Here is a 17,584-nt window from a genome sequence, read left to right on the forward strand (position 1 = left end):
AACATCTCCAGCCATCGCTCCTGTGCTTCACCCTGTCCATGGCTCTGTCGCATTCCTGGGAGCACACCCAGAGCGCGGCCATCAGCAAAGGTGTCAGCCCGGCTCTGGCCAAACTGGAACTCCTGGATAACACCAAAATGCCACAAAACTATAGAAAATGTGCTCTGGCTGCTGGAGAAGGATCCATGGCATAGCCTGCGGGCCAGGAGGGCTGAGCAGACATCTGCTGTCTATAACAAAACATTCGAGGACTATCTTAAATCGAAGAGGAAGATTTTCCTTCTGCTAATGAACCCTGAGACCATCTGCTACCGATTGTGCTTGCTTGTTTCGCTCACCCATTAATTATTTTTGGTTTGTTTTTGAAGAAGGCAGAGCGAGGTTTGTGTCTTCCCGTGGTTCTGCGAGGGGCGCAGGGCGGCTCCTGCACCCTGGGGACGAGGACACACCATGGCACAGCCCGTGTAGCCTGCGCCAAGTCACTCCAGTCAGAGTGGCTGCCAGTGGGAGCCGAGGACAAGACTCACAGACACGGAGCCAAGAAACCCGGCGATGCTGCGACACGAGCTTGCTGCCCTTGGGGAGGTGTAATGGCATTAACAACTTTTGGAGCACGGGAAAGCTGCATCCGAGATGTGCATTACTGAGCAGGGGAGCTGTAGGGTAGGCAAATCCAGAGGCCTCTGCTGGGCTGAATTAAGAACGTGGAGATCTAAACGTGAGGAACAGTAAAAAAGGAGAAGGGGACTGAAAATGGCACTGAAAATAGCCAGCAGCAGCAGTGCCCTGCCTGTTTCCCATGCGAGGACCAGAGGTGGGTGATGAGGCAGGAGGATTTCAAGAGGAAAGCAGTGCCAGTTTTGTACCCAGTAACTCCTCAGAGCACAGACCTGGAGCCTCCCTGCAGATGGGCAATAAGCCTGTCCACTTCCCCTTTAGGTCTGGTCCTAAAGTTTTATGGGAAGCCACTTCTCTGGCTCTTAAAAATAATCCAAGACTTTAAACCACCTCTTACAGCCCCACAAAGCTGCCACCCTGAACATCCTCACAGACCAGGATATTAGAAATTCCCAAGTCTTCATTTGAGTACAGGACAGGTCCTCAAGCCAGCCCTGCCCCACCTGCAAACCTTCCAGGAGCTTTCTCATCCTTGCTGCATAAGTTTGTGGCTCAAAGGTGGATTTTTTTTTGTCTTGCAGGAGGGATCTTTGAGTACGCAGATGGCCCCAACACGCAGGTGATGAGTGCCGAGGAGCAAGCCTTCCGATTCTCCGCCAACATCATTAACAGGAACAGAACTCTGTTGCCCAACACAACCCTAACCTATGACATCCAGAGGATACACTTCCACGACAGCTTTGAAGCAACTAAGAAAGGTAAGAGCAGAGCAAACTTCTGAGCAGCTTTGTGGCCATTTATCCAGCGTAAGAAAGGTCTGGTTTCCAGACCAGCAGCTTGTTCTGTCCTGCTCTCACCAGTGATCCGGATGAGAACTCCTGCTGGAGCTGACCTTCCAGAGGCATTTTGATACAAGGGGAACACAGCTACCTTTTTTCCCTCTGAAAACCTCACAAAACTCCTTTCAGCGTTTGCTCTAATCCTGAGTGGAGGTCTGGAGGCCATGCCTGTGTTTGTGTCACTGCCTCCCTGGCACCGTTCACATCCATCACGTGGATGTTCTGTTCTCTTAATAGCAGTCACTTTTGATTACTGGGGAACAGCAGCACACTTGAACTGCTGAAGGGGAGGGACTGCACAGCAAAGGCTGCGAGCTGGTGGCCTGCAGGCTCGTGGAGTTTGATTTTGGCTGGGGAGAAAGGAAGCTGAGCTGGCAGCTGTTGGAGGGACATCACCAGGAGGGAGCTATCTGCTCCCAGTGACACCCTGTCCCTTTTCAGATGGTTTTGTGGTGGAGACTCCCTCAGAGGAGCTTGGCACTCCTCTGTGCCTCTACCCACCGGTCCAGACCCACCTGGCACAACTTTTCCTCTCTCTGTGCCTCATCACTGCTCTAATTCCCCAGTATCAGTGCTGGGTCAGTGCCCAGAAGTGTCTGGGCTGTGCCCAGGGCTGCCCCACGCTCAGCCCCCACCCAGGCTTTGCTGACATCCCTCCCTCTCGCCCGCAGCCTGTGACCAGCTCGCTCTGGGGGTGGTCGCAATATTCGGACCTTCCCAAGGCTCCTGCACCAACGCTGTCCAGTCTATCTGCAACGCCCTGGAAGTCCCCCACATACAGCTGCGATGGAAGCATCACCCCCTGGATAACAAGGACACTTTCTATGTCAACCTGTATCCCGACTATGCTTCCCTGAGCCACGCCATCCTGGACCTTGTGCAGTACCTCAAGTGGAGGTCAGCCACAGTGGTGTACGACGACAGCACAGGTGGGTAAAGGAGAGGCTCAGAGGAGGAATCCTGGAGATTTTCTGTCCTGGATCTCTTTGGGAACTTTTCCAATGAGCCCTGCTGAGAGGCAAATGATATCCCCGTGCAGTGACGTGTTCCCAGGAGTTCTGGGCAGTGCTCTGGGACACCCTGGGAGCTTTCTAAGCCTTTCATTCACAAAACTCTCGGCAAGTGGGGCCGTGAGCTGGCAAAGTGGGTTCACTGACATGGGGTGACCATCTCAGCCTGGCTCTTTTGGCATTGAGGTGCCCTCTGCAACAGAAAATCCCCTGTCCACAGCTGCCATGGAGGGAGCAGTTCCCAGCTAAAACCAAAAGCAGTTCTGGAAAGTTTTTTTGTTTTCTGGATAATTCTGTAACACAGAGCTGGTGAAGTTCTTCATGCAAGGAAAGCTGTTGATGGTTAAACAAAGCAGAGCTCTGCACAGCTCTAGATAAAGCCCCCCCCAAAAAACAAAAGCCACATTGGATAGCCTGTCCAACCTAATTTCACTAAACCAAATGGTTTCTTTAGGGGAGGGCTGATGAGAACACAGTTTGACATTCCTCTTTTGCAAATGTGGGTCACAGTATGTTCCCTTCGTGGCATATTCTAATGTGTTTCTCTGCTCCTCTGTTCCCCCTTGCAGCAGGGGGAAATTCTGCTGAAATTCTCCTTGCAACACCAGATTCCAGTAATTCCTGCTCAGCTGCATCCACCATGGCTCTTTGCCTGGTGCAGGAAACAGAAATGAATTCTGAGGGTAGTAGGAAGTTACGAGCTGTGATTAAGTGACCGTTACGACCTACGCGACTCATAAATCCAAGCGCAGATTCATTTTTTCCTTTTGCTGCTGCGCATGGTAAATACGCAGATTTTAATTTGTTGTGTAGCTGATTATCACATCCCGTCCTTCCTCAAGGGCACATCTGCTTAAGTCAATTTTTTGTGATCCCAGGGGTGCCTGAGGTTAGGACCAACCTGCTGTTCTCCTCTTCCTACCCGGTGCAGGGACCCCATCCAGCTCTGCTGGCTGCGGGGGTGGCAGGGAACCACCAGGAAAAGCCATTCTGCACTGGAGCAGCTGGGATGGATGGAGGGATGGAGGGATGGATGGATGGATGGATGGATGGATGGATGGATGGATGGATGGATGGAGGGATGGATGGATGTGGGATGGATGGATGGATGGGTGGATGTGGGATGGATGGATGTGGGATGGACGGATGGATGGATGGATGGATTTGGGATGGATGGATTTGGGATGGATGGATGGATGGATGGATGGATGGATGGATGGATGGATTTGGGATGGATGGATGGGTGGATGTGGGATGGATGGATGGATGGATGGATTTGGGATGGATGGATGGAGGTCCTGATCTCATTCCTTGGAGAACAGGGGAAGCCCTGAGCAGCTGTGGCCCAGCCCGTGGGGGAGGCAGACCTGTAACGCTGTGGGTTTGTCTCTGTGTGACACCCCAAGGGCTCATACGGCTGCAGGAGCTCATCATGGCCCCGTCCCGCTACAACATCCGCCTGAAGATCCGCCAGCTCCCGCTGGACACCGACGACGCCCGGCCGCTGCTCAAGGAGATGAAGCGAGGCAGGGAATTCCGCATCATCTTCGACTGCAGCCACCTGATGGCAGCTCAGATCCTCAAGCAGGTGAGCGGGGGGCAGAGCAGGAAAGCAGAGCGGCTGCCGAGCATCCCATGGGTGTGGGGTGACCGTAACAAGGAGTGACCCCACCCTGGGGTGCAGCTGTCCCTTGGGCCGCAATCCACAGCCCCACTGAGAGCTGCAGCAGGTCCATCCTTCAAGGACACTGCTGGATTTCTGCAGAAAATGGCGTTTTCTCTGAAAAACTGGAAGTACCAAAGAGTGGCTGTGGGTGAGAACAAACAAAAGTTACAGGAGGAAAAGGGGCTGTGCCAAATGCAGCACCAGGCCCAGGCTGGTGCCACACAATTCTGTGGCTCTCCCTGCAGCTTGCAGCCACAGCCTTCTTCTCTTTTCTCTTTTCTCTCTTCCCCCTCCATCCAGACTGGCTCTCCCAGCCAGGCCCACCCAGGAGGGACAGCATCCTGTGTCCCTTCCCCAGCACTGTCTGCAATTCTTGGACTTTAAGCCAGATGTCAGTGATTTTCCATTCGTTTGGGCTCCCTCCTTTCTTCCTCCTCTGGCATCCTTGCTGCTCGCCCCAGCTCCACCTCAATCCCGAGTGCCTTTGGGTTTCGGGGTCGATAAGAGGCAGAGGGAAAGGTTCTCACAGCGATGCTAAAAACCAGCCAGTGGAAGTGTTGCTCCCATCAGCCCAGCACGACACCACCACACAGATTAAATAAATCCCCACAGGGATGAGAAAGCGAGAGAGAGGCAAGAGCCTTTCCCTGCAGCCTGCTTGATGCAAAATGAAGGGAAGTGCTCAGAGAACTCGGGAAAGCCTGGGAGGGATTATTATGGGAAGAAATAGAAGGGGCTCATTGTCTCCTGCCAGTTATTTTCCCGTGCTGGTAGTGTTTGGTGCTGCTCACTTATTATGCAGTTTATTATAGTTTATTGTGCCATCTGCTCAGCTCATCACCGCCGGTGCAGAGTGAGGAAGATGGAGGAGAGGGGGGACCAGGGGAGACAAGTCACTCTAAGTCCTTCTGGCTGGGTTTGTGTGTGTGTGTGTCGGGGTTTTGTCAGGACCTGAAGCCATGGATTTCAGCTTAGCAGCATAAGACGGTGTATTTTTACTCAGGGAAATACCAAAGCATTTTCAGAGTCTGGGGAGCTGCACAAACCCAAACCACAGCCTGACTGGTGTGTAACATCAGGCAGGTTCGGTGCAGAGCACCACGACCTGCAGATCACCCTGCTGAGGATTAGGAGGCTTAGAAACCTCATATTTTCCTCACTTTTCTACCTGTAGAAAGGTGGAAAAGAGATGCCACCCTTATTTGTGAAACAGCTCTTTTCCACTGAAAGTACGAGCTAGGCAAAGCCATCTCCTGCAGGAGGGGAGTCTGCTTCCCTTAGCAGCAGTAGAGGAACAATGCACAAAACAAATAATGGACTAAAAATATATATATATATATATATATATATATATATATATATATATTAAAAAAACAAAACAAAACAAAACAAAAAAAACAAACAAAAAAAAAAAACAAAAAAAAAAAAAAAAAAAAAAAAAAAAAAAAAAAAAAAAAAAAAAAAAAAACCCCAAAAAACCAGGGAGGAAGGCCCAGCATTCTGTTTATGCCAGAATCAGTAATAATCATATTTTACTGCTACTGTGTGCCTTTTGTAACATTTTGGTCACTACACCAGTCAGCTCTGCCGACCTTTGGCTTGACAGAGCCCCTAGAGTCTCTCAGCCGTGCTGCCACCCCCTGCAGCCTCATGGAGGGCAACAAGGTTCTCACAAGGCTTGTGCTGAATTTTCACTCCTTTACACCGATTTCCATCACACATCTTCAGAAAACACAGAAGGTTTGAGCACCTACAGCCTGTGCTGGCTGAGGCAGCTCTGAGCAGAGCACGCACGCCATCGTGCCAGTCGGGATCTTGCTCCCCTGAGATTCAAGGTTCCACGCTCCCACAGCACAGCACTGATCATCTGGGCAGGCTTTTTTAAGCAGAGTAGTAAAAAACACCATGGGTTAGTAACCCATGAGTAACACCTCATGAGCCAGCACAACTCTGCAGGTGAGATTGTCACCTACTGCTCCAGCCTGGGTCCCTTGGAGTGAGCAGACATTATTTTGCCGCCTTGGAAAACAAATAATCATAGAAACCTATCAGAGAATGAGTCCTGCTTGTGAAGATTTCCCATTCTGCCCCAGACTCTCTGGTCTCCCTCAGTTTTGGCCCCTTGTTGTCACTGCAGGTCTGTTCCCCGGGCTCAGCTGTGCCTGTCAGCTCCGACAGAGCTCCTGCTCTCATCCTGGCCACTGCCTGTGGCTAATCCACCAGGATGATCATTTATTCATTTCCCCAAAAACCCAGATGCATCCTGCCCCAGGCTGCCGGTGCTGGGAAGCTGGAGCTGCCTTCTGACAGCGGGTCTGGACTCCCCAGCTACGGCCAGAATGATCCAGCTGAATGATCCTGGCTGGGAGCTCATGATTTGCTCCAGATTGGCTCCCATCACTAACTGGTACTGAGGTACCATTCCCTGCTTCAGCTCTCTGAGCCAGGCTGTGCAGGAGGAAGAGAGCAGCCCTGCAGCCCCTGGATCCACTGACCAGCGGGGACTGGGGGACAGGATGGTCAACGGCCACAGGGACAGCCCCCAGACCTTCTAAAATCTGCTTCCAGAGCAGGAAACCTGGGGTGAAATCACACTCTAGAGTCACAATATCTCGGCTTGCAATCCAGATGCTTTCCTTTTCCCTTGATTTTTGACATCTCACTTCTTTTCAGACTGTCACTTCCTTCCTCGGAGGTAAATTCCGCCCTAGTAATTTCAGCAAAAAAACCAAGGGAAGCAAACATTTCCTGGGGGGGCTTGAAGTCACTTTCCCATCAGTGGGGATTTTAAAGTGCTCCTGCATGTGTTTTCTCCAGAAAATATTCTCACACAGTCAGCATCCCAGCCAAAGCCATGGGGGCCTTCCCATCACCAGGCGCCAGCTTCAAGGTGACCTTTCTCATCTCCTGAAATGTGTTCCCTCCACGCTGTGAAGGGCCTGGACATGGCCACCCAGCCAAGGCCCCTTCAGCCCACGGTTGTCCTCTGAAAGAGCTTCCAGGACAGGTTGTTCTCTCCAGTGCTCAGTTATGCAAATCCCAGCAATCTGCAGGAGCCATGCTCCGTGGAGGAGCTGGCAGGGAATCTCAAGCTGTGCTGGCCAGGGGCCCTCAGGACCGTGATCTCCAAAAGCTGAGGGACAGGGGACATTCCCACTCCCCATCCTTGTGCCTGCACCTTCACTGAGCCGCTTTTAACCAGGCCCTAAGCCAGGATCTGACTGTTGTGCTCAGGAAGGGGCAGAGGCAGCAGCTCCATGAACTCGCTGCACAAATGGGACCGAAAGTGAGGATACAGAGCCCCAGAATTACACGTGTCAGAAATCAAAACCCTTCCAGCTGGCATCTCAGCCACTACACGGCCATAAGAACTGGCTGTTCACGGTCAGTCTGCACGGCTTTGTGTGAGGCTGCTCGTTGTCTGGTCCTGGAGAAGGAAAGGTGACCCCCTCTCCCACAGCCGTGCCAGCAGAGCCTGCGGCCCTGGAGGGTCCTGCACCCATGAGCGCAGTGCCACCGTGCCCTGGCACAGCCAGGGACACCCAGTGTCACCCAGAAATGGCACCAGCCCTCATGGGAGCTGGACACTGAGGCTTTGCCATGGTTACAGAATGGTTTGAGGACCTCAGCTCCGCTCAGCTCAGCTCAGCACTCGAGCTGACTGTGCCTCTTGCTGACTGAGCATGGCTTAACTACTCCCTGACCTCAATCCTGAATCCAGCCCCAGTGTCTCCAGGTCTCTGCTGCCACATTCACCTCCGAGCTCTGAGTTTTATGCTGCATGGCTGTTGTTATATCCGTGCATCCCTCTACTAACCCCCTTTTCCCTACTCTCCTTAAGGCTATGGCCATGGGGATGATGACAGAATATTACCACTTCATCTTCACCACTCTGGTAAAGTATCTGGCTGTGCACACACCTCGTACACTCGCTGAGGGGGGTGGGATGGGACGGGAAGGGTGGGACGGGGGTCTGACCCTGGCGTGCCCTGCACTGGGATGGGGTGGAGAGCACGAGGAAAAGGGGAGATCTGGGACCCTGCCGGGAGGAGAGGGCAGGGCTGGACTTGGCTGCAGGTCAGGCTCAGACCCCAGTGACCTGGCTCTAACTCCTCTGCTCTGCAGCACTGCCCAGGTGCTCAGCCTGGGAGATGTCAGTTCTTCCTTCCCCTGCCCTTGGGAGTGCACTGATGTGGGTTCTGGGTTGATTTTCCCTCCCACTTTGTCATTTTGATTTCAGTGTGGCTCCCCACGCACTGACAGTGAGCGCGGGGAGGGTGCAAGGCTGCAGCCCCCAGCCAGGATGTGGTAGGACCCTGATTCAGCACCCAGGACCCCTCTGGAGCCAGGAGCAGCCCTGCTGTGGCCCAAGGTTTATTTTGCAGGAGGGGAGCTCAGCCTGACGTTGACTCCCCCCTGTTAAACACGGACCAGTTCCTCTCTGACTCTGGGAGGCGTTTGGCTTTCCCAGCAGGGTCACTTTTGTCTCCATTTAAGATGCTATTGTCTAGTCTGCTGTTGAATTTTCTGTGATTTTGAAAATCCAATTTATCTTTTCGCCTTTAGGAAAGAAACAGACTAAACTAACCCTTAAAAACTACAAAATTTATTTTTCAAATGCGAAAGACATTTTAATTACCCCTGCTGCCATTATCTATTCCAGGCAGCTTTAAGCATTTCCCAGATAACCTCCTATTAATCAGCCCCAGCTGAGCCTGGAGTACATTTCATGTGTAGGTACAGCCTGGAGGTGGGAAAAGAGGAATTATAATAAATTAATAGATAAGCAATCACAATTAATGCCACTTTCCTGAAATAACAGTTATATCATGGGAAAGATATTTTAATCTGTCATTCCTTAAGGCAATGTTTTCCTAGCTTGCAATGCCTGTGCTTCAGCTTCCCCAGTACGAGACCCATGGGGTGCTAATGAATTAGTCTATTATGTTATACTGAATGTTTCTAAAAGGTCCCCAGTCAATACTGAGCACAGTGTATCAACACTTGGCATGAAACGCTTCAACATTTTGCAAGGCAGCACGACTACGGTTCACCGACTCCAGCACGAAGAGCCCCGTCAGCCTCTCGCACCGCGGGAGGAGGAGGAGGAGCGGGAGGAGGATCTCTGATGGGCTCTGGTCTCTGTCACACGCAGACTCTCCATCCAAAGGCCCTGTGTAAAATGGGGATTTGCAGCCACGGCCAAGCCCTGCCAGGTCCCAGGGCAGAGCTGTGGAGACACCTCACCCACGGGCAGCAGAAGCCAGGGATGCCCTTCCTGGATCACCTTTCCAGCTTCCCACTGAGGGTGTGGGATGCACAGGGCATCGGCATTGCTGCCACCACCGAGGAGCCCAAGCTGGGCGAGCTGGGGAAGGGGGAGAGCGTCACGGGAACACTGAGAATAAAACCAAGGGTGGAGGGGAGGATTGATCTGCAGCACAGAAAATAATGAGTGAAAGGGAATGCAGATGAGGTGGAAAATAGAACCAGATGTTTCGATCTGTGGCTGTGCAGGAGCAGAAAATCCACAAGAAACTGATCTGATGATTCCCATCCACACCTCCCCGTGTCCTGACACTCAGCTGGTATTCTGAATTATCCTCTGATTCCAGGGGGTGATAAATCAGGCTGCAGCTGAGATTTAAACTGGAACCGGGGAGGGGGGCTGATGGGAGGCTCATTTCTATAGGAACTTGGTGAAAGGAGGGGTCAGTGGGGAGCAGCGGAGCAGGGACAGCACCCAAAATACCAGTGGGATCTGAGAGGTGGCCAGGGCTGGTGGTTTGACAGATGGGCAACAGAGGCCACGGGGTCTGGAGCTCGGGGGATCTGATTTGTCACATTCTGAGAGGAAATCATCGGCTTTTGCGACCAGAAACTATTTCCTCAAAACGATTTCTGGAATGCCAACTGAAGTGTCTGATCAAAGATGAATCTTTGAAAAAACAGACCCATTCCAGCAGGTCAGGCACAGAACTGCTGCCCCCCTCCCAGCCAGAGGCATGAGCACCTGTCTGAGGTCAAACCACTGTGTTTGCCCTTAGCTCCCACAAGTCATTTAAAAGTCAACATTGTGGCCTGCGGTTTCCACAGTGCCCTTTAGCAGAACGCGCAGGTTCGCGCTTGCAATTTTTCAGGGTTAAAAAAACAACCCAAAAACCCAAGTCCCGACTGCCATTGCAGGGTGATTAATGATTTGGTCCCTGCTGCACCTGCAGGTTTGAGCACTGCATCCATCAGCAGTGAGCCCTGGGCCTGCAGAGGCTGGGGCAAGGCTTACAGAAAAGATCAAACCCCCAAAGCTTCTTAAAGCAAAACAGCCACAAGAACACTCCCTTCCCACACGGAGAGCGACGTCTGGATTGCTGGCAAGTGCTGCTGCTGCTCCTCCTTGCTGAGGGCAGCACGCGTGGGGCTTCACCAGCCCCCTGTGGGCAGATGGGTGCTGTCCTGGGTGACCCCACGCATCACACAGCACAGAACAGCCCCAGCGCAGCCACGGCACCTCATCCCGCACTGAACCTGTTTTTGACAAAGCCCTTGCGAGAGCAGTGAATGCCGCGCCTTCACCCCCACGCGCCGTCGCGGAGGACTTGTGGCGCTGCCTTCCCTCCTCCCCACGCTCACGCTGCCGTGAAACGCTTGCAGGAGGATAAACGCTGATGGAAGGTGTCCCACCCAACAAACGGCTCCCATTAACCGAGCCACCCCTGGCTGCCGTCTCACCACACTCCCTCACTCGCCCCGCGGGTGAACGGATCGGCCTCCACGCGCTCCCGACGTGCTGCCTAACCCCAAACCCTTTCCTGAGCGCCGAGACTGATATTCAGACACGTGGAGAGCCAAGAGCTGCGGCTCAGCAGAGCTCCCCCAGTGCCCCCAGCACCCCCAGTGCCCCCAGCACCCCCAGTGCCCCCAGCACCCCCAGTGCCCCCACACCCCCAGTGCCCCCAGCACCCCCAGTGCCTCCAGCACCCCCAGTGCCCCCAGCACTCCCAGTGCCCCCACACCCCCAGTGCCCCCAGCTCCCCCAGTGCCCCCACACCCCCAGTGCCCCCAGCACCCCCAGTGCCCCCACACCCCCAGTGCCCCCAGCACCCCCAGTGCCCCCCCACCCCCATTGCCCCCACCACCCCCAGTGCCCCCAGCACTCCCAGTGCCCCCAGCACTCCCAGTGCCCCCAGCACCCCCCAGTGCCCCCACACCCCCAGTGCCCCCAGCACCCCCAGTGCCCCCAGCACTCCCAGTGCCTCCAGCTCCCCCAGTGCCCCCACACCCCCAGTGCCCCCACACCCCCAGTGCCCCCACACCCCCAGTGCCCCCAACACTCCCAGTGCCTCCAGCACTCCCAGTGCCCCCAGTGTCCCCAGTGCCCCCACACTCCCAGTGCCCCCACACCCCCAGTGCCCCTCGCCACGCGATGCTCGCTGGCCAGCTGCCAGCAGAGCTGAGCACTGCCTGGCTCTGGTTCCCACATCCTGTAAAGGGCACCCTCATTCGTCTGCAGACTGTGTGGGCTGGTCGGAATGTCAAGAAATGCGTCTCAGTTCCTCTTTGATAGCCTGCAAATCGGTGCTTTGCATTCAGAGTGACTCTGTCATCCGCAGCACCCTGTGGGGCTCGGCGCTGCCAGCAAATCCTCCGTGGAAAAGCCCATGGGAGCTTCAGATACAGAAACTCTGCCTTGTCCCCCCTCCCTGGGCCGCAAGTCTCTTTTTTCGGGGTCACAGGCAGTGATTCTGTTTTTGTCCCCACGATCCACTCGCCTCTTTCGTGCTGAGAGCAAATTCTTTGGCTCTTTGCTAGGAGTTCCCTTCTGCTGCATGTGGGGGGAACCTGCACATACGGCACCCAAATTCCTCCAACACCTACAGCCCTCTGCCTGCAGCGACTGACGGCAGCAGACAGCACAATCCTCCGAATCCCTGAGGGATTTGTCCTCCCTCCCACCTTCTGCGGGCTCTGCCGTCTCCAAAACGCAGGCACGAACCGACGCAGAAAAACTCAAAACAAAAACAAAGCTAAAGCAAAATGTTTAAACCGGTTTCTCTCTTTTAAGGATCTTTATGCATTAGACCTAGAACCATATCGCTACTCCGGGGTGAACCTGACCGGCTTCCGGATCCTCAACGTGGAGAACCCGCACGTGTCCTCCATCGTTGAGAAGTGGTCCATGGAGAGGCTGCAGTCGGCGCCCAAGGCAGAGCTGGGGCTTCTCGACGGTGTGATGATGGTACGGGCAGCTCAAACAGGGCACGGGGCCCAGGGGAGCAGGGCAGGGTGGTAAGGAAGGCAGGAGCAGTCAGTGAGGCATAAATGTTGCGTTAATTGGTTCTTGTGCCAGTAATAACTCATCCCAGGTATTGCCCGGAGGTGTTTTCTTGGTTCTTCGAGAGCTGTCCTAGCACAGTGGGCGCTGTGATTCCAGGTCTGGTCTAGCTGGGAGAGTGTGGTGAAAATAGAGGAGAGGGAATGATGGAGTGCCCGAAAATAGAACTTTAATGGTGGTAAAAGAACAAACTCAGAGACCACGTGGTCCGGAGAGCAACATCCAAAGACCTGGGACCATGGGTAATTTAATAATACATAAGATTATCTGGGGGCAAAGGTCCAATCCCAAATGTGGGATAGGGACATGACTTTACATGTCAAAGGTCCCAAACCTATGGAGACCCAGAACCAGAGGCATGACTCATTTTGGAATTGATGCCATTAGCATCCTCATTTCCATATCCTGCCTCCCATGCTCTCAGGTTTATGGTTTCTGCATAAAAACCCGGGCTGAGCTGTTGTCCATCCCAGCTGGCTGGGGTCCCACACAGTCCCTCAAAGTCTGGGGCGAAGCCCACACCCCACTGCTGTGGTGATGCTCCTGCTCGTGCCCAGCTGCCGACAGATTTGCCACCGGACACGGCAGGTAGCCAGGACGTGTCCCAAGGGGCTCCAGCTGCCCCCAGAGCAGCGGGACACCGGCTCCCAGGGCTGGGAGCAGAGCACACGGCCGGGCTGGGCCGGGATTGAGGCAGGAGGAGAGAGCCAAAGCGATGCCCAGAGGTGGGCTGAGCTGCAGCTTTGATGACTCCTTTTCGGGTCTGATGGCAGCTCTGCTCTGCTGCGTTGCCGCTCGCAAGGTGCAGCACCTGCTCGCCCATCTGTCCTCCCCGCGAGGCCGACCCCCGGAATCGCTGACTGGCTCCCTCCTTCCCCTCTCCCTTTGGATGTGCCAGAGCCAGCAAAGTGGCAAAGCCTCCCAGACTTTCACCTTGAAAGGGCTCCTCAGATCCCTCCTGCTCCGTTTGCTGTTAGGGGAGAGGCTGCTGAGCCCTCCCGTGCCTGAGCACGGCTCCGGCCCCAAGGCTGCCTCTCCTCCCAGCCCCTCTTTGCTTTCTCAGAGGGATCCTGCCTTTCATTCCTGTTTGCCAGGTGTCTCTCCAGTGGGGCCCTGGACTCAGCTGGGCATTGCAGCCTGTAATTCACCATGAAATTGCATGGACATATCCTTTCCCCCTTTTCTCCGGCCCCAAACACACAAACCTGTCCCTGCTGTGGTCCACACCCGCCCATGGATGCAGGTGGAGCTACTGTTCTTCATGCTTGGGTGCTGAGGGAAGGGAAGGTCACAGGGGTGGCTGCCAAGGCTGGAGGATTTTCTCCATGGCTACGTCCTGTTAGATGTTTGCTCAGTTATTTGCTGTATTATTTTGTTTTATTGCGGTTTATTACGCCGCTGCTACGCTCACATCTGGTTCGTGGCTCTGTGAAGGCAGCAAATAATGTATTTTCACTAGGAGGTCTTACCACATCAGAGTGAAAAATAAATCCAATTCTCTTGATCAGTGTGTGGATGTGAGATAGGGCATCTTAAATTGAATCTAAAATCATCACATTATACTAGGGGGAAAAAAAATTCTCCCTAGTTCAGATCACTGCAATGCTAGAATATGTTACAAAGCCATGAGGTCCTGATTTTGGTGACAGCTTGTGTCATTTTTGGAAAACTGTGTGCCCACAAACACCCCTGTTTCTTATTTTCCCACATATAAAATAGAGCAGAAAATATGTTCTCGTATATTTTTTTTTATACTCAGACAAAACAGACTCGGTACGAAAACTCCGTTACTACCTTCCACATTTAGAAGTCGCTGCCTTCCCTCTTTGACACCACAGCAGGAAATGTGCAAGAAACAACCCGAAGGGCTGCTCACAGACAAACCACACTTCCAGAATCCCTGATTTCAGACAGAAACCCCGCGAGCTTTCGGTCTGAAGAGCCGAGGAACAGGGACAGAGAAACCCTGGGGCTGGTGGGGGTAACTCAGGGCAGGTTCCACCTTTCCCTGTGGCCACCAACGCTGTCCCCGTGGCCACCAACGCTGTCCCTGTGGCCACCAACGCTGTCCCTGCGGCCACCAACGCTGTCCCCGTTCCCTTTAGACAGACGCTGCCCTGTTGTACGACGCGGTGCACGTGGTGTCCGTGTGCTACCAGCGCGCGCCGCAGATGACCGTGAACTCCCTGCAGTGCCACCGCCACAAGGCCTGGAGGTTCGGCGGCCGCTTCATGAACTTCATAAAAGAGGTAAAAAAAAAAAAAAGCCTGATTTTATTTTTTTTTTATTTTTTTATTTTTTTTTTTTTTTTTTCTGTAAATATTCCCTGAGAGGCTCCCAGGGACAGGTGGTGGAGGCTTGGCAGGTCCAGGGTTAGAAAACGTCCCCTTGCACGGGCAGGGATGTCTGGATAGAAGCACAGACATGCACCAGGCTGCTGAGTGCACAAAAAGGGAAAATCCCACCTTTGCCTTCAAAACTAGACCTGTGCAGCCAAGCTAAAACACCCCTGAGGAGCTGACCTGAGAACGGCTCTTGGCCTCTCAAGCACTCTGCCCAATGTCACTCCATGCCTGAGCAACAGCCATTTGCCTCCTGTTGAAGCAGTTCTTGGGGTCCACAAAGGACCCTCAGTGCCTCTGAACCCCAGGGCCGAGCTGGGGTTGAGCACCTGGGGGCCAGGGAGTGAGGGGGCAGCTTCTGTCCCTCTCTGATTTCAGGCAGCACCATTTCCCTGCTGAGCCCATGGAGCTGCTGGAAAAGGCTCCCAGCTGGCTCAGAGGGGGCTGGCAGGAGCAGTGGGCGCTCCAAGAGAGCACAGCACAGGCACCAGCCCTCCCAATGAGCCCCCAGCACACAGCTCTGCACCCACCCCTCGGGTTTTGCCAAAAGGAATCCTTCCCAAGGAAAAATGCTGCAGGGAGACACTGCAAACCCTGCCAGAGCCGTCTTTGTGACAAACCTCTGCTTGCCCCAAATCCCTGCGGCTCTTCCCATGGAAGAGCCGTGTTTAAAGCTGGCTGTAAAATTCCCAGAACTTTTCAAACAGGACTGTAGAGCACGTTGCTGGTTGTTCCTGTGCTCTGTGCTGCTCTGTGCTGCTGACCCCAGCAGATCCATCCATGATGTGTCACTGTGCCCACCTGGCACTGCCCGAGCTGCAGGGAGCACGTGGCTCCGAGAGCAGGACAGTGATTTCCACTGCAGACAGCGAGTGAACTTTTCTCTCAATCTGCACTGAGAACTGAATCTCTCCCCTCTCTGCCTCTCTCCTCCCTCACGCTCTGTTCCCTTCGCTCCAGCTGGTGCCAAAGCAGAGTGTAAATAATTTGTTTGGTTGGCTCCTTCTGCACATCACCCTGCACCTCACACTCCAGTGCCTCTGCCTGTTGTTTTCCTGTGTCAGCTCCGTGTTAGCCCGGTGCAGGGATCAGCTTCCTCTGCACTGCAACCAGAACGGAGGAATTGCTCTCTCCAAACTCCTGTAAACTCAGAGCAGTGCCAGGGGATGTGCTGAACCCCCAGACTGGGAGCTGTGCTCTGTGCTCTCACTGATGCCTCAGGATTTTAGCTTTTATATTTTTCATCTATTTGTAACCCTGCAGTTGTTTAGTGTGTAACTCCAAACTCCACGCACAGTGTGAGCTGCTGCTTCCCCATTTTGGTCACACACAACAATTCCTCTTCAGGAATGATGAATGATCAAGGACACCTCACTGCCTCAGGCCTGAGAGATGGAAACAAAAGTGAGTTGGGGGCAGCAAACTTGGGGTGAATGACTTCATTACCTGAAGCTGTAACTGGAAGATTAACTCCCAATATGCAAATGGAGCAAACTTTAAAAAGTGTGAAAACCCGTGACCATTGTCCATTTTGGCTGCAGCCTCTGAGGAGCTTTGTCTGCCCTAAATGCATCTGAAAGCCCTTCAATAAACAGAACTGCTTTTTATCCCCTTAATTTTCTTTGGCCTCTGTTTTCAGGTAGCCCCAAAAGGCATCACCGCCGCAGCCCCGCGGGAGCTGCAGGGCTCAGCACGCGGCTGTGTTTGCTCCAGCTGGGCACATCAAACATTCCGTGTTTTCCCCGGCTCCCGGGGGGCTCCGAGGGCTCCACATCCCACAGGCAAACCACCTGCACGCCCAAATGAGCAAACACGATCCTCCCCAGGACTCCAGCGTGTCACTGCTCCTCAGGAATTAATGAGGGGCAGCCAGAGGAGCGTATTTACCGGGAGAAATGCCAGTTATTCCCCCCGAGAATACATCATGCCACCTTGATCTCACTGGAGTATTTCAAGCTCCCCCACCCACAAAGGAAACACGTTTCCCAGCGAGCAGCCTGCACGGAGCTGCTCAGGGGAGAGCCCCAGGCTCCGATCCTCGCTGCTGGGATGTGATTGCTGAGCAGCAAACTGTGGCAGCAGCCTGGCATTCCCAGGGGAGCATCCTCCTCAGGACAAGGCTGCAGCGCACCCAGCACCGTCCCCAGGCACTGGACACCTCGCTGTCCCCCAGCTCCTGCTCTGCCCCCTGGCTCTGGGGGCTCTAGCACCTCCTGAATCAGAGAGGTTCATTCTAGGGCCGCTGCAAAGCGAGCAGTGGGAAAGGAATTGAATTACAGGTTTGTTTGTTGTGGGTTTTTTTTCTTTTGTGGAATTGAATTGAGGCATCTTTACCCCATGCTCCTGCTCCTGGTCCCAGTCAGACCAGGCTGGTCAGGACTTCAGTCAGTCAAACGCTGAAAAATCCCTGGGGACGGGATGTCCCCAGTCCCAGTGAGCACCTGCCTTATGCTGCCAAAAACTGAAGCAGGGCACCAGCAGCATCCCCAGACTCCTGAGCCTGTTTCCAAACCTCAGACCTTGCTTCCATGAGCACATTCCTGGCCTCTTCTGCTCCACTTTCCCTCTGGAAGGACGGAGGGAAGCATTCCAGACTCTTAAGCTCCCACACACCTCGGAAGCAGCAGCGAGTTCATGCACAAAGGGATTTCTCCTGGCTGGAGCCGTCCCAGAGCCGGCTCCCTGCAGCCGGCGTTTATCAGCCCTGCAAGGATAAACGCAGCACGCAAGGATGCCGTGATAAATGCAAGTGGTTTTCTACTGAGTCATCACGTCCT

At 53.8% G+C, this 17,584-nt stretch overlaps 1 protein-coding gene across 1 annotated transcript in view; it reads left to right on the forward strand.

The window, feature by feature from the left end:
- Nucleotides 1–17,584, forward strand: part of GRIK3 (glutamate ionotropic receptor kainate type subunit 3) — a 105,535-nt gene that overhangs the window by 55,718 nt on the left and 32,233 nt on the right. The window contains exons 2-7 of the mRNA XM_040086073.2: nt 1,200–1,376; nt 2,129–2,386; nt 3,874–4,055; nt 7,975–8,028; nt 12,196–12,369; nt 14,571–14,714. Of these exons, the coding sequence (XP_039942007.1) occupies nt 1,200–1,376; nt 2,129–2,386; nt 3,874–4,055; nt 7,975–8,028; nt 12,196–12,369; nt 14,571–14,714 (989 nt within the window). The remainder of the gene's footprint in view (nt 1–1,199; nt 1,377–2,128; nt 2,387–3,873; nt 4,056–7,974; nt 8,029–12,195; nt 12,370–14,570; nt 14,715–17,584) is intronic.

The sequence above is a fragment of the Hirundo rustica genome, chromosome 25 (assembly GCF_015227805.2).
Source record: "Hirundo rustica isolate bHirRus1 chromosome 25, bHirRus1.pri.v3, whole genome shotgun sequence".
Lineage (NCBI taxonomy): Eukaryota > Metazoa > Chordata > Aves > Passeriformes > Hirundinidae > Hirundo > Hirundo rustica.